The 14,191-nt window shown below is 41.6% G+C and overlaps 1 protein-coding gene across 2 annotated transcripts in view; it reads right to left on the reverse strand.

Annotated features, from left to right (window-relative positions):
* Positions 1-14,191, reverse strand: part of ube4a (ubiquitination factor E4A (UFD2 homolog, yeast)) — a 57,097-nt gene that overhangs the window by 12,970 nt on the left and 29,936 nt on the right. For both annotated transcript variants that reach the window (XM_038779887.1, XM_038779886.1), the window contains exons 12-13: positions 8,933-9,065; positions 4,104-4,291 (exon numbers count right to left, since the gene is read on the reverse strand). In XM_038779887.1, coding sequence (XP_038635815.1) covers positions 4,104-4,291; positions 8,933-9,065 — 321 coding nt within the window. The remainder of the gene's footprint in view (positions 1-4,103; positions 4,292-8,932; positions 9,066-14,191) is intronic.

Genomic DNA, 14,191 nt, shown 5'->3' on the forward strand with positions numbered 1-14,191 from the left:
TGAGATGAAAATAATTTTCTTTAAAAAAAAGTAAAGAGACAAGGTTAAGAGTCTAGACAAATTGATGTGTGAATGGTCATATCAGAAACATTATTTACCAAAAATCAGTGGGGCTATACAAATAGTAAAATCAGTGGTTAGTATTGCTGCCTCAGTGCCAGAGACCCGGGTTTCATTCCGACCTTAGGTGACTGCCTAAATGGAGTTTCCACGTTCTTTCAGTGTCTGCGTGTGTTTCTTCCGGGTGCTCCGGTTTCCTCCCACAGTCCAAACATGTGCAGGTTGGGTGGATTGGCTATGCTAAATTGCCCCTAAGCAGGGTTACAGGGAAAGTGTGGCAGATTGGACCCAGATACGGTGCTCTTTCAGAGGGTCAGTGACTCGATGGGCCGAATGCCTTTCTTCTGCATTGTTGGGATTCTATGACTCTATGAAAAGGCAAGGAATTTGAGAGAGCTAGGCAGCAGATCCACAGAGGGGAATATCAAAGAGACTGAGCAGTATAATTGCTAGCACCTTCATTGGGGAAGGTGGCTAGTTCTCCATCCAATTGCCAGATAAGCCAGTTCCAGCTGGCCCAAGCCATGGAGGCTTCTTCCAGCTAACATTTAGAAGCCACAACAGATTGCAGATATTCTCCTCTAGCAGACGCAGTTTCATGCTTCTGCTGAACCAGGAAGAGATGTCTTCTCAGACTTGGTCACCCAAGTAGTATTGTGTAGTAATTATTAACTGGATTTGAATTATGGAGTTACTAAAAATTGGATGTTGCTTGGGGAAAAGGGAGTTCAGCGAACATGGGTATATTTTGGGAACAAGAGGTAACTTCTGATAGCACAGTGTGTTTAGTTACAGATATACTTAAGTGTCATGGTGTATGTTATTCTTTTGTTGTGTATTATAAATTTAGTGTACCCAATTCATTTTTCCAATTAAGGGGCAATTTAGCGTGGCCAATTCACCTACCCTGCACATCTTTGGGTTGTGGGGGTGGAACCCACGCAGACACGGAGAGAATGTGCAAACTCGACACGGACAGTGACCCAGAGTCAGGATCGAACCTGGGACCTCGGCGCCGTGAGGCAGCAGTGATAACCACTGTGCCACCGTGCTTGCACCCCCGCCCTTTCTTTACTTGAATAAATATTCTTTATTAATTGTTTACACAACAGGACTGGTTCCTCACTGAATTGTACATTGTTCCTCATATTATTCCAAACAAATACACACCACTAACAATCAGTGTTTCAACTTATCCTTTGGGGTTTTGAGGCACTCTCGCAGGTAACATATGTTCTTTTTTTTTTATAAATTTAGATTACCCAATTATTTTTTCTATTAAGGGGCAATTTAGCGTGGCCAATCCACCTACTCTGCACATTTTTTTTGGGTTGTGGGGGCGAAACCCACGCAGACACGGGGAGAATGTGCAAACTCCACACGGACAGTGACCCAGAGCCGGGATCGAACCTGGGACCTCAGCGCCGTGAGGCGGTTGTGCTAACCACTAGGCCACCGTGCTGCCCATAACATATGTTCTTAACATATCCCAAGACCAATCCTCTACAATATTTGTCAATGTTGCACATTAGTCACACATTTGTGCTACCGTAGCTCACCTATCCGAAACTGGCTCTGATTCCAGGGTTTGTCACAGTTATCCTCCCAGGCACCCACTCCAAGTATTGCTCCCACTATATACGTTGCCACATCAGCTCTAAATTTGGGACTGGGTCTCTTTATCTTATCGCCAACTGTTTACAATCTGAAGTAACAATGTACTCTTTCTGTAATAGTTATTTACCTTGTACCTCGATCACCCGTTAGGGCGAAGTTTTATCTAACCCGGGGAGACAGGGACTTCAGAGAAAAGAGAGATTCGTGCGGTTCAGTTTTGCCAAAATTAGATGGTTTTTAGTTTCATCATTTGAGAAAGCAGCAAAAGAACTGCGCAGCCTTTGAAAGAAAAAAACGTTCAATAGGAACTCTTGTTCCCGTCGTTCTGAACATTACTCAGTAGTTGACCCTAAAATTACTTATTCAGCTACAGGAAACAGTAAACGAAACACAGGTGATTGGATAGAACCAAAAATAAAAATCTCCCAAGTTAAAGAAGGAAGTGACAGCCAAGAAAATCATTTTTAAACCCAAAACATTCAATCTTTTGAAAGAGGCAGCTGCAGTAAGGTTATGCTTGCTGCTTTAAAACAATTCATTCGTGGGATGTGGATATCGGTGGCTGGGCCAGCATTTATTGCCCATCCCTAATTGCCCTGGAGGTGGTGGTGGTGAGCTGCTTTCTTGAGCCGCTGTGGTTCATGTGGCGTAGGTGCAGCCAGTGCTGTTAGGGAGGGAGTTCCAGGATTTTGACCCAGCGACAGTGAAGGAACGGCTGATATATTTCCAAGTCAGGGTGGTGAGTGACTTGGAGAGGAACTTTCAGGTTGTGGCATTCCCATGTATCTGTTGCAGGTTTGGAAGGTGCTCTCTAAGTAGCCTTGGTGAGTTCTTGCAGTACATTTTGTAGATGGCACACCCTCTGCTATTGTGTGTTGTTAGTGGAAGGAGTGAATGTTTGTGGATCAAGTGGGCTGCTTTGTCCTGGATGGTGTTGAGCTTCTTGAGTATTGTTGGAACTGCACTCATCCAGGCAAGTGGAGAGTATTCCATCACACTCCTGACTTGTCTTGTAGATGGTGGACAGAGAAGTCAGGTGGTGAGTTACTCGCTGCAGGATTCCTAGCCTCCTGACCTACTCTTGTAGCCACCGTACTCATATGTCTAGTCCGGTTAAGTTCGTGGTCAATGTAGTCGGAGGGTGTTGACAGTGTGCCCTTCAGCGATGGTAATGCCATTGACGGTCATGGGGCGATGGTCACTTGAATACAACAGTAACACAAAACTGTTTTGAAAAAGTTTATTTCAAAAGCAAATCTTTTTTGCCACCCAACCCAGCTTTCTTCTCAAAGGCACCAATTCTTGCTTGGGTACAGTATCACAGGTTCCCGTGTAACCTAGCCAGAGTGCATTCTTGGAATGAAAATTATGCTATGAAAATGTTGCCGGCTTCACAATAAAGTTCAATGGTGTTCTCATCCAAGATCTATACAGGATACAGCAATTCTGTCTGATTTTATCCTCCTCCCAATTCAGACGTTGCTGAGCTAAATCTAATCTCCTTGCTGCTTTCAGCTGAGAACAAATCTCTCAGCACAGACCGGGATTTGAACCTGGGATTCTGTTGTTTACAAGGCTCAGTTTCAAAGAGGAGCCGTGGCGATGCAGAAGCATTAACTTTAGCACAGTAGCAGATACTGTCTCGGTGTAATCTGCACTCACAGAGCATCAACATAACCCCCATCTTGCTGCAGTAAAAATATGAAAGTGCAAGTATGAGCTTGGTAACATCAGCTTTGTAACAGAATTAGCTAGGTTCTTTAATACCTTCAGTATTTCCTATCAATTAGATTTAGACTTGGCAAGATGGGATGGTTTAGAAGTTGAGCCAAGTTGCTGTTATTTTTCTTCTTTGGTCAGATGGAGGAGGGGGAGCTTAGGCATTTGCGGAAGGAAGAAAAATATTGATGTTGATGAAGAATTAAAGCAAATCTAAAAGTATTGTATTTGACAATCTATAGTACTCTAGCTTACTCTGCACAATCACTTATTCATGGCCTATAGCCCAGCCCATTCTGCCATCTACATTCTGAACACTTCAGCACCATGCTGCTGGCAGAATGCACATCTTTCATTTGGTTCCGTTAGTTCTTGTCCTATGCGCTCCTTCTCCTGGCCTGCTGTTCTCGGTTTGTATGCAGCGGTGACAATGCACAGACAATGCAGCAAAATCAAATTTCATTCTCTCTGGGAAATAAATGCAATTGGTGGGAGTATAACCTTGTCACAGCCGCTTTGCTGGTAAGTAGATGTGTAACATTACAAATGCTATTTTATAAAAACGAAAGGATCTGATTTATATTTTACACCTTTCACAACTTCAGGATGTCCCAAAATTGCTTTATAGCCAATTAATAACTTCAGAAGTATAGTCACTGTTGTAATTGTGGTAATCACCTGAGACTGCTGCTACCTTCTAAACATACCTGTGAATTCAATGTCCACAAACACCTTGATAAGTGCTTCAGCGAGATAGTGTGCGTGCTGGTATGAGCTAAAGACTCGCTGCCGATGGAACATGCTGCTCATCATTGGGCTCTGCACTTGCTCCATGTGAGGCATCACAGCCTCAAGGACTTCAGCCAGCTTTGCTCGCAAGTGAGGGTTCTTCATCCTGAGAGGTAGGAAAAGGGGAGGAAGAAAAGGGCTTTCTGGTCAGTCAACAAACATCTTTCAGCATAATCCTGGTATCAAGACTCAGATTGCGGAGACACGTAAAACTGAACAAAACCTCACAAAATGATCCTTGTCACTGGGCTTGTTTGATATAGTGTAATCAATTGATTACTGAAAAATATTTTACTTCAGCACACGTGCTTTTTGTGTAATATGCGGAATTCTTCACTTCAAGCTGTAAACTTCCAAAGGCCTGTAAGACCTGTGTTTTCTACCTTTCTTCAACTTCCCTCCGGTGCTAATACTTCAAAAGTCCAACCTTATACTTTACTGAAAGCCTAGTGACAACACTGGCCAACATAACGGATAAAAGGATCGTTGTGGAACTCTCAAAATGTTCCAACCTTAACTACATAGAACGTTCTGATTTTTGTATGCTGTTTTTTGCTCCCATGCTTTCTGGCAACGTAGGCCGACACAGAGCATTAATTGCCATTTTTTTTCACTTAAAGCAGTCGATATCAGTTGATATTATTCGTGGGGGGGGTAATTATTTATACCAATATCCATCAGCTAGCTTCTTGAATGCAATGGGCCATCTTCCAATTGTTTCAAAGTGATGTTTATGTAACCTGGAAGTTAGTGTGTGCATAGTGTCATGTGCATGTCCCTTTAAGAAATGGGTGTTTATCAAATATCTGCAGTGATGTCATTGTGTGGGTGGAGCTGGAATGTGATTCTGTCTTTTTCTTTTATTTTGAGCTGGAAGCTGCTTTGTCTTGGTTTTGTTTTCAGTTGGGGAGCTGCATTCAAGCAAGGTGTATTTTGATTTATTTCTCTGCCTACTAAATAATGTCTCCAGATCACTTGATTTCAAAGTAATACCTGTTTCTGTAAGCAATGCAAACCTACTGTCTTTGTTAAAAAGGGGTTTGGACTTGTGGATGTTGTTAGGAAAGTTATTAAGGGTTACCAAAAGAGTATTGTATCTGTGGGGATTATCAGTGTTGGTAGTTGATAAGATGTTGACTGTGTGTTTATAAAATGTTATCTGGATTCATAGAATAAATATTGTTTTTGTTTAAACATACTTAGATCTCTGTTGCATCACACCTGTAAAGTGGGCCCTTGTGCTCCCCATAATCAAAATCTATTAAAAGTTGTGGGTCAGGTGAACTCCATGATATACTTTGGTGTTCTCTAAACCCTGGCCCATAATAAGAGGTTTCCAATTGGGAGGCCTGATATATAATGCCAGTGGTCTCTGGCACATTAAAACTGATCCTAACAGATCACCTGCAATAATGTAAATCTATCTTGTGATTGAGGGGGTAGGTTGGTAATTGTCTCTTTTTGTGTAACTTGAAGTAAGTCTGCAAAAACCACTTACACCATACTAGAATAAATTATATTTGCAGAAACATATTTACAGGAATGTCTTCCGACTGTGGCTTATGTAAAGCCAAGAGGGCTGGATAAGAGAGGGGAAAATCTGCTAATAGGCTAATCATCGCAGAAGAGACTGTATAAATGCAAAATATTCCCCTTCAAAAAAAAACCTCAGTTATGAGAAGTAAATAAAGGTTAGAAGTCCCATAATGGTTAACAGAAAATGCTAAAACTTATGTGAATTTGTAGAATTTCGTGAAGAAATGTAAATGATCACTTCAAATCAATGTGAGTTCACAATTCTTAATTTCAGAGCATAGCTTCCGCCTTCTCGCTCTCTTACTGCCTTTACAAGATGTGTCTCAGAAATTTGGGGAAGGTGATGCACTCACTGGCAGTGACAGAGCACTGCAACATGTGGGTTGCTGGTGACTTCACGGGAGTCTATGTTACTGAAATCTGGAATGTAGCAGAACAGTGGCCGTCTTGCTGCTGAACTTGAAGTGAGCTTAAAACCGGCTCCCTCAATGGAAGGGGTCAGGTCCTGAACTGAATTCACTCTGCATGCTGAAACTTAGTTCATAGAAACACAGAGTATTACAACACAACAGGAAACTATTCGGCACACTGTGCCAATGCCAGTTCTTTGGTACGGCTGTAGAATTAGTCCCAATCCTCTGTCCGTCCCTATAACCCTGCAGATTTTACAAAACAATTATCAACACAGCTGACACTGCACCAATTGTATTCCTTAACTAATACTCAAGGAGGTGCAAATCAGCAATATAATTCCGCTTCAATTTTTGAAAATAAATTTAGCGTACCCAATTACAATTTTTTCTAACTAAGGGGCAATTTTAGCATGGCCAATCCACCTAGCCTGCACATTTTGGGTTGTGGGGGTGACACTCGCGCAAACACGGGGAGAATGTGTAAACTCCACATGGGCAGTGACCCAGGTCCTGGATTGAACCCGAGTACTCAGCGCCATGGGGTCCACTGTACCACCATGCCGCTTCAAAAGGTTTCCATTCAATTCTTATATCTGGATCAGGAAAACGTGTTAATTTAGGAGAAACAGAGGTTGAGAACTGACCTTAGGATGCAAAGTGACCATCTAAATCACAGTAGCTGCCAATAAACCTATGGGAAATTATTTTAATAATTAACATTGCTCGGAAGAACAGACAAGACACCAGACTTTCACCCAAAAACTGGGTGAAGGTCAATGGAATTGTTATGTGTGCAAGATGACAGGTTAAACACCTGAACACAAAGAATAGAACAGCTAGCTTTATCATGGGTAGTCTGGAGAAAAGAGAGAGCGCGGTTCCCATTTCAAAAGGTTGACTTTGTGGAAATTTAATGATCGGAAGTCAATTCGATTATGCTCAGGAGGATTGAGTGAAGGGATTTTTAAAAGGACTCTGGAAATCTTGAGCTGGTATTTAGAATTTAGAACAGTACAGCACAGAACAGGCCCTTCAGCCCTCGATGTTGTGCCGAGCAATGATCACCCCACTCAAACTCACGTATCCACCCTATACCCGTAACCCAACAACTCCCCCTTAACCTTACTTTTTAAGGACACTACGGGCAATTTAGCATGGCCAATCCACCTAGCCCGCACATCTTTGGACTGTGGGAGGAAACCGGAGCACCCGGAGGAAACCCACGCACACACGGGGAGGACGTGCAGACTCCGCACAGACAGTGACCCAGCCGGGAACCGAACCTGGGACCCTGGAGCTGTGAAGCATTGATGCTAACCACTATGCTACCGTGCTTCCCAGAGGTGTAACAGAGAGAAGAAAGAAAACTTTTGGAAATGCAAGGATTTTAAAAACAAGAGTTTTTGTAGGGTGGCACGGTAGCACAGTGGTTAACACTGTTGTTTTACAGCTCCAGGGTCCGACGTTTGATTCCTGGCTTGGGTCACTGCCTGTGCGGAGTCTTCACGCTTTCCCCGTGTCTGCGTGGGTTTCCTCCAGGTGCTCCGGTTTCTTCCCACAGTCCAAAGATGTGCAGGTTAGATGGATTGGCTATGCTAAATTGCCCCTCTTGTCCAAAACGGTTGGGTGGGTTGCTGAGTTGCGGGGAAGGGGTGGAGGTGTGGGCTTCGGTGGGGTGCTGTTTACAGGGGCCGATGGGTCGGGTGGCCTCCTTTTGCTCTGTGAATTCTATGATAAGATTTCATTTCTACTGAAAGTGTGACGTTATGTATAAAGGTTGAGTGGGGTTATCCTGTTAAAAATAAGGGTTATCTTTTCTGTAGTTTAGCATATTAATTGCCTACTAAGTAATGTTCAGTCAATGGTGATATTATAGTCAAAAGAGTTTTACAGCACAGCAGGAGGCCTTTCACCCCATCGTGTCTGTGCCAGCTATCAAACACCTATCTATTCTAATCCCAATTTGGGCCATCTAATTCTAATCCCAAGCATTTGGTCCATCGTCTTGTTTTAGTTTGCCACAGTAAAAATCTTTTAAAACGTGAAATCTTGTGGCGAGATCCTTTGAGTTGGTTGCTGGGAAATCAAATCTCTTTTTTTTTTAAATTTAGAGTACCCAATTAATTTTTTCCAATTAAGGGGCAAGTTAGCATGGCGAATCCACCTAGCCTGCACAATTTTGGGTTGTGGGGGCAAAACCCACGCAGACACGGGGAGAATGTGCAAACTCTACATGGGCAGTGACCCAGAGCCGGGATCGAACCTCGGCGCCGTGAGGCAGCAGGGCTAACCCACTGCGCCACTGTGCTGCCCTTCGAATCTCTTTTTAAAAGTTACCGGGCTCTACGAAGGTCGTAACACATTAAACTTTGCTCTGTCTGTTAGGTCTAACAGTATTAGGTAAAATAAATTTGGGCAGTCTCAATCCAAATCTGGTTGGTTAAAGTGATCCTACTTTAGAGCAAAATAGAAAACGCATCCAGTTAGAGGACGAGCGGCGCATAAAATGCAATAATGTTTAAGTGACGTAATGGGGGATGGTCGTCTGAGGATGATGGGAAAATATATTTTTGAGGCAGGGTGGAAGCAACACGAGTCAGCATCTATCTGTGCTATAACTTCTCTGATACTGCTCGTTGCTAACAGCACTAAATTGGAAAGTTCACCGGCACCAACAACTTGACTCTGATCAATATAACGGCCAATGTAAAAACTGCAGCAACGTTGAACGCCTGCACATGGTGCTGGGGTGGTACGAGGCCCGCCAGTAAATTCTGAAAACAGTTGCTAGCTGTTACCTCTCTACGTTACCCATGAACGCTGTGACAAAGTGTAGAGGTTGTTCGAGGGAATCGCCTGCAGTTTCCAGAACTTCATCTGCAAATCTCCGTAGGAAGATAAAAAAGTCCCCAAGATTGTCAGCAAAGAACTCTGTGACAAGGAAATAAAATGAGTCAATTAATCAAAAGGAATCAGTGCACAGTACTAGCATGAAAGTAGGTTACAATCTCTCTCACTAAATTAGGTTGAGTTGAAGACACTTTAGCCCATTAGACTTCACCCTTTGAGTATGCCGCCTCTATCTGCATGCCATTAGTACTTTTAACGCCCACCTCTTTGAATGGATATGGAACTCAGTGCAACATTTCATCCAGAGGATAAGACAGCCTTGTCCATTTGCAGTGTACAAAATAAACTGTTCACCAAAGATCATAATTGTGAGGGACAATACAACTTAACGTTAAATGAAACACAGTTAAACACCCATCCCTGCTGAGGCACACTGTTTAGTGAACCTATGAACATTGAAAAGCAAGCATTCACCAGCTCAGAGTCTACAGGACCACTACCACTCAGGATGGCACACTCCAATGCCAAAGTACCTGGGGAGTGGGGGAAGTTGTTAACAATGCGCCAGCACCTCAAGGCAACATGACAACAACCTGAGAAGAAGAAAGGAGCAAGTATTCTGTCATGGATGACAAGACTGCTAAGATTTGTTGAAAGATGAACATAGGGCACTAACTCTTCCTCATAGCAGCAACACACTGGGGCAGTATCAGACGGCTCAAAGATGACTGCCAGCCACTTCTAATGCCAGATAATTCCACTACCAATTTAAAAAAAAGGAAACCAGCATTTGTTTCTAAACAAAACAGTTTTAGTTGACTTCCCACGGCAGTACTCACAAGTAGGGAAATGGAATTGGAAGCAGTGGAGAGAAAAGCATGCAATGGAGAGCCAAAGATTTTAGATAAAAGGGCAAAAAGGATAAAGGCAAAAGTGGCAAATGAAAAAAAATGCACGTGTATGTAACATGAACATTTTAATAGTCCAAAGTGTCACATCGTTAATAATGTTAGAAAAACAAAGGTAGTTTTAAGTGATTTATATGGCTAGTTATTTTTTTTTTGGAGGCCAAGAGTGGTTTTAAAGGGTATTCACATTTCATACATATTTTATGCTAAATTCATGTACACACACACCACCCAAATTAATTTTATTATGAGGATTATACTTGGGTATTCAAATGTACTCGGGTCAAAGAAAAACAGAAGATGATTTTATTCAAATTTATAACTTAATCATTCGTGTCCCCCACATTTTCACATTTTTTTTAGAGACATGGAAACTCTCTTTGTTCTTAAGGCTGTATAATTCATTCTCATTAATGAATTTGAGTGATTTTGCTGTTTATCACAATTTTATCAATAATGGTTAATTCTGGAAAGTATTAAATTTCCTTATTTTAAATGTTGTCTATCATTTTTGTGCTGGAATAAAATACAAATTTCGTAAATTTTATTGCCCAGTTATTTACGTTGGATCTCGAATTTAAAAGGTATGTAAATTTTTTTAAAACTCCGTTGGCAAGTCAGTCTTGTCAGTATAAAATAAACATACATTAGCAGCACACATTACAACATAAAACATTAAATATAGCCCACATTTTTAACAAAAAAAATTGCAATTACCTTTTTGATGATGTTAAATGATGTCCCAGAAAACTTTACGTCTGCCATGTTTGATCATGGCAAAGACACTACCGGCGAAATTAACAAAGGGAAAAATCACCTGATTCCACAGCACCCGGATGGACCTACCACGTGCGCAAGGTAAGAACACGTGAACTACTACAGTTTTAAAATTTGTGAATGAGACCGCATTGTGTCCCGCGTTTGACCTTGTTCTTCCGTTTACTTACGCTGCGGTTTGGAAATCATCAATGAATCACAGGTAAGTTAAAGATTTCTTGAGAGATTCTTTACTATTTTTGTAGATTAGTGTTATTTTTAAATGTTAAAACTGTTTAAATTAACCAGGAAGCTTTTGCACTCGTGCTACACAGGCACAGTGTGCGTTTTAAGTAGGATGGGGAAACCATTTTTTTTGTGTCCAGTCTTTACGTTGTAAACTCTGTTTATAATATTTTTTTAAAGCTTACAACCATAATTTGTGCTTTGGTTAATCTTTTTTAATCATACAAATGTTTTATATTTATTATACTGTACCTTAACCATATAATTTATTTAAAGCTAATAAAATGAATAATTAAATAAGGCAGGGTGTTTTATTTTAAGTGTAAAGATTAATTGCATCACATTATAAGTGATGCAATTAATGGCAGAATGCTTTCTGATACCAAAATTTGTACACATTTCTGAAAGGTCAGTTGTTTCTCTAATTTAAAAACCCATCTTTAAGCAAATTTGATAATTTTGAAATTTTAGGTCAAATGGCACTTGTTGGACCCATAACTAAAATAATATGCCATATTTGTGTTGGTAAACATTAGAAATAAGAAACAGTTTTAAATGAGTTTAATGTTTTGTGTCTGGAAGGGTAAAACCCATAGTTAAGATTCATGCTGGACAAAGGTGTTTGCATGAACGGGGGTTGGTTTCAATTACAATGATGATTCTATTGTGCTTAGAGAGGGCTATGGCGTGAAGAGCAAATAAATCATTCACCTGAGGAAGGAGCAGTTCTCCGAAAGCTAGTGTTTGAAACAAACCTGGTGTTGCAAGACTTCTTACTGTGCTCACCCCAGTCCAACGCCGGCATCTCCACATCATAGCAAATTAATCAGCAGTGGTTGCTTAGCAACTGGGGCTTTGTACGGTAGAGAAGCTGTTTAAGTTTTAGTTGAGCTAATTTGACTGCCATTGGAAATAGGTAGTGAGAGAGAAGGCAGCTCTCACAACTCTGCGAGAAGCAGTTGGGTTTGAAAGGCTAAAGAGGGGACATTTCTCTCAGCCTTGCTAGAAGATGTATCTATTGGGGAAAATGGGGTCAAAGGCTAATGGGAGAAAGCAAGATTAGGCTATTGAGTTGGACTTCAGGAAGCAAAGTACTGTACACACCCCTGTCAGCATCAATGGGGCCGAGGTGGAGATAGTTAGCAGTTTCAAATTCCTAGGGGTGCACATCTCAATCTATCCTGGTCCACCCCGTCGGCGCTACCACCAAGAAAGCACAACAGTGCCTATACTTTCTCAGAAAACTAAGGACATTCGGCATGTCCACATTAACTCTTACCAACTTCTACAGATGCACCATAGAAAGCATCCCATCTGGCTGCATCACAGCCTAGTATGGCAACTGCTCGGCCCAGGACCGCAAGAAACTTCAGAGTCGTGAACACAGCCCAGTCCATCACACGAACCTGCCTCCCATCCATTGACTCCATCTGCACCTCCCGCTGCCTGTGGAAAACGGGCAGCATAATCAAGGACCCCTCCCACCTGGCTTACTCACTCTTCCAACTTCTTCTATCGGGCAGGAGATACAGAAGTCTGAAAACATGCACAAACTGACTCAAAAACAGCTTCTTCCCCGCTGTTACCAGACTCCTAAATGAACCTCTTATGGACTGACCTCATTAACACTACACCCCTGAATGCTTCATCAATGCCGGTGCTTATGTAGTTACATTGTATACCTTGCCTTTCCCTACTATGTATTTTCTTTTATTCCCATGTACTTAATGATCTGCTCGCAGAAAAATACTTTTCACTGTACCTCGGTACACGTGACAATAAACAAATCCAATCCAATGATCAGCCATGATCGTGATAAATGGCGGAGCAGGCTCAAAGGGCCAAAAGGCCTCCTCCTGCTCCTATCTTCTATGCATCTATGTAAGGCCATGGTTAAGGCAATGGTTAAGAAAACAGATGCCAGAAATATAAAGTCCAGCTATTTAAGGAAACTAGAGAAATTAAGGTTCCAGGAAGTCTGGAGTTAACAGAATAGAGGACACTGGGAGCCAGAACAGGTTATTTAAAAGGGCATTGGATCGTGAGAAGCCAGAAAGATATCTGCAGTAGTGTTAAGGTTTGTGAGACGTTAGTACAGTTTGGAGACATTATTTGAAATGATTGTGGAAATTGGTGGTTGGACCTCAAAGTTATTGTAAAAGCCTTTAAGACAAAGGAAATGTGAGGGGAGGGGTATAAAACCTGAAAGTGAAACCTTAATGGGTGCAGCAGAGGGAAAGCATAATTTAAAAGAAGATTTGAAAGTGTAACTTTTGAAAGCGGAATGTGAAATCCCTCGAGTGGAAGCCATAGTTTAGTGAGACAAGGTGGCTCACGGCATAAGAATAATCTGGGGCTCAGCCTGATACAATTTAAGGTAGTTCACCGGGCACACATGACAGTGGCCCGGATGAGCAAGTTTTTTTTGGGGTAGAGGACAGGTGTGTGAGGAGGCCAGCAAATCATGTCCATATGTTTTGGCATGCCCGAAGCTTAGGGGATTCTGGCAGGGTTCTGCAGATGTCATGTCCACGGTACTAAAAACACAGATGGTACCGAGTCCAGAGTTGGCGATTTTCTTGAGGTGAAGAAGTTTATCGACTTCTTCGGGGAAAATTAACTATCAGCAGATGCAAAAAATTTTAAGGGGGTGGGGGGTTAGGCTATTTTCTGTTTAGGGTAGGAGGGACTTGTTAGGGATGGAGATGATTTATGCACTATGTTTATATTTGGATCTGCATTATTTACCGTTGTTACTGTTATTATTCTAAAATTATATATACCTTAATAAAATGTTTTAAAAAAAAAAAAAATAATCTGGAGGGATTTTGTGGATAAATCCACAGACGCTTGGGTTCAGAGGAGTGTGTCTTACCACAACATGTGTGCTTAAAGAGGCTAATGTGGTTTCAGATGCACTTTGTATCTCATGTTAATCCTAAAACCTGTGTGTAATTGTTAAACTAAAGGGGTAGTAAAGAAGTATTGCATTATAATCCTATTTTTTAAATGTTTAAAACATTCCTTTCTCTTGTTGTTCAAACTAATAAGTGGTCCTGTGACTCTGGATAAAAGCAAATGACTGCAGATGCTGGAATCTGACAAAGTTGCTTTGGCAAAGAGTCATTGGACTTGAAACATCAGCTCTTTTCTCTCCCTACAGATGCTGCCAGACCTGCTGAGATTTTCCAGCATTTTGTCTTTTGGTCCTGTGACTTTGTTCCTCAGCGTTTCATAAAAAAAGTAAAAGTTATGATCTTATGAGCCAGGGTTTCATTCTGGGATCTTCCCATCCAG

This window comes from Scyliorhinus canicula, chromosome 19, assembly GCF_902713615.1.
Source record: "Scyliorhinus canicula chromosome 19, sScyCan1.1, whole genome shotgun sequence".
Lineage (NCBI taxonomy): Eukaryota > Metazoa > Chordata > Chondrichthyes > Carcharhiniformes > Scyliorhinidae > Scyliorhinus > Scyliorhinus canicula.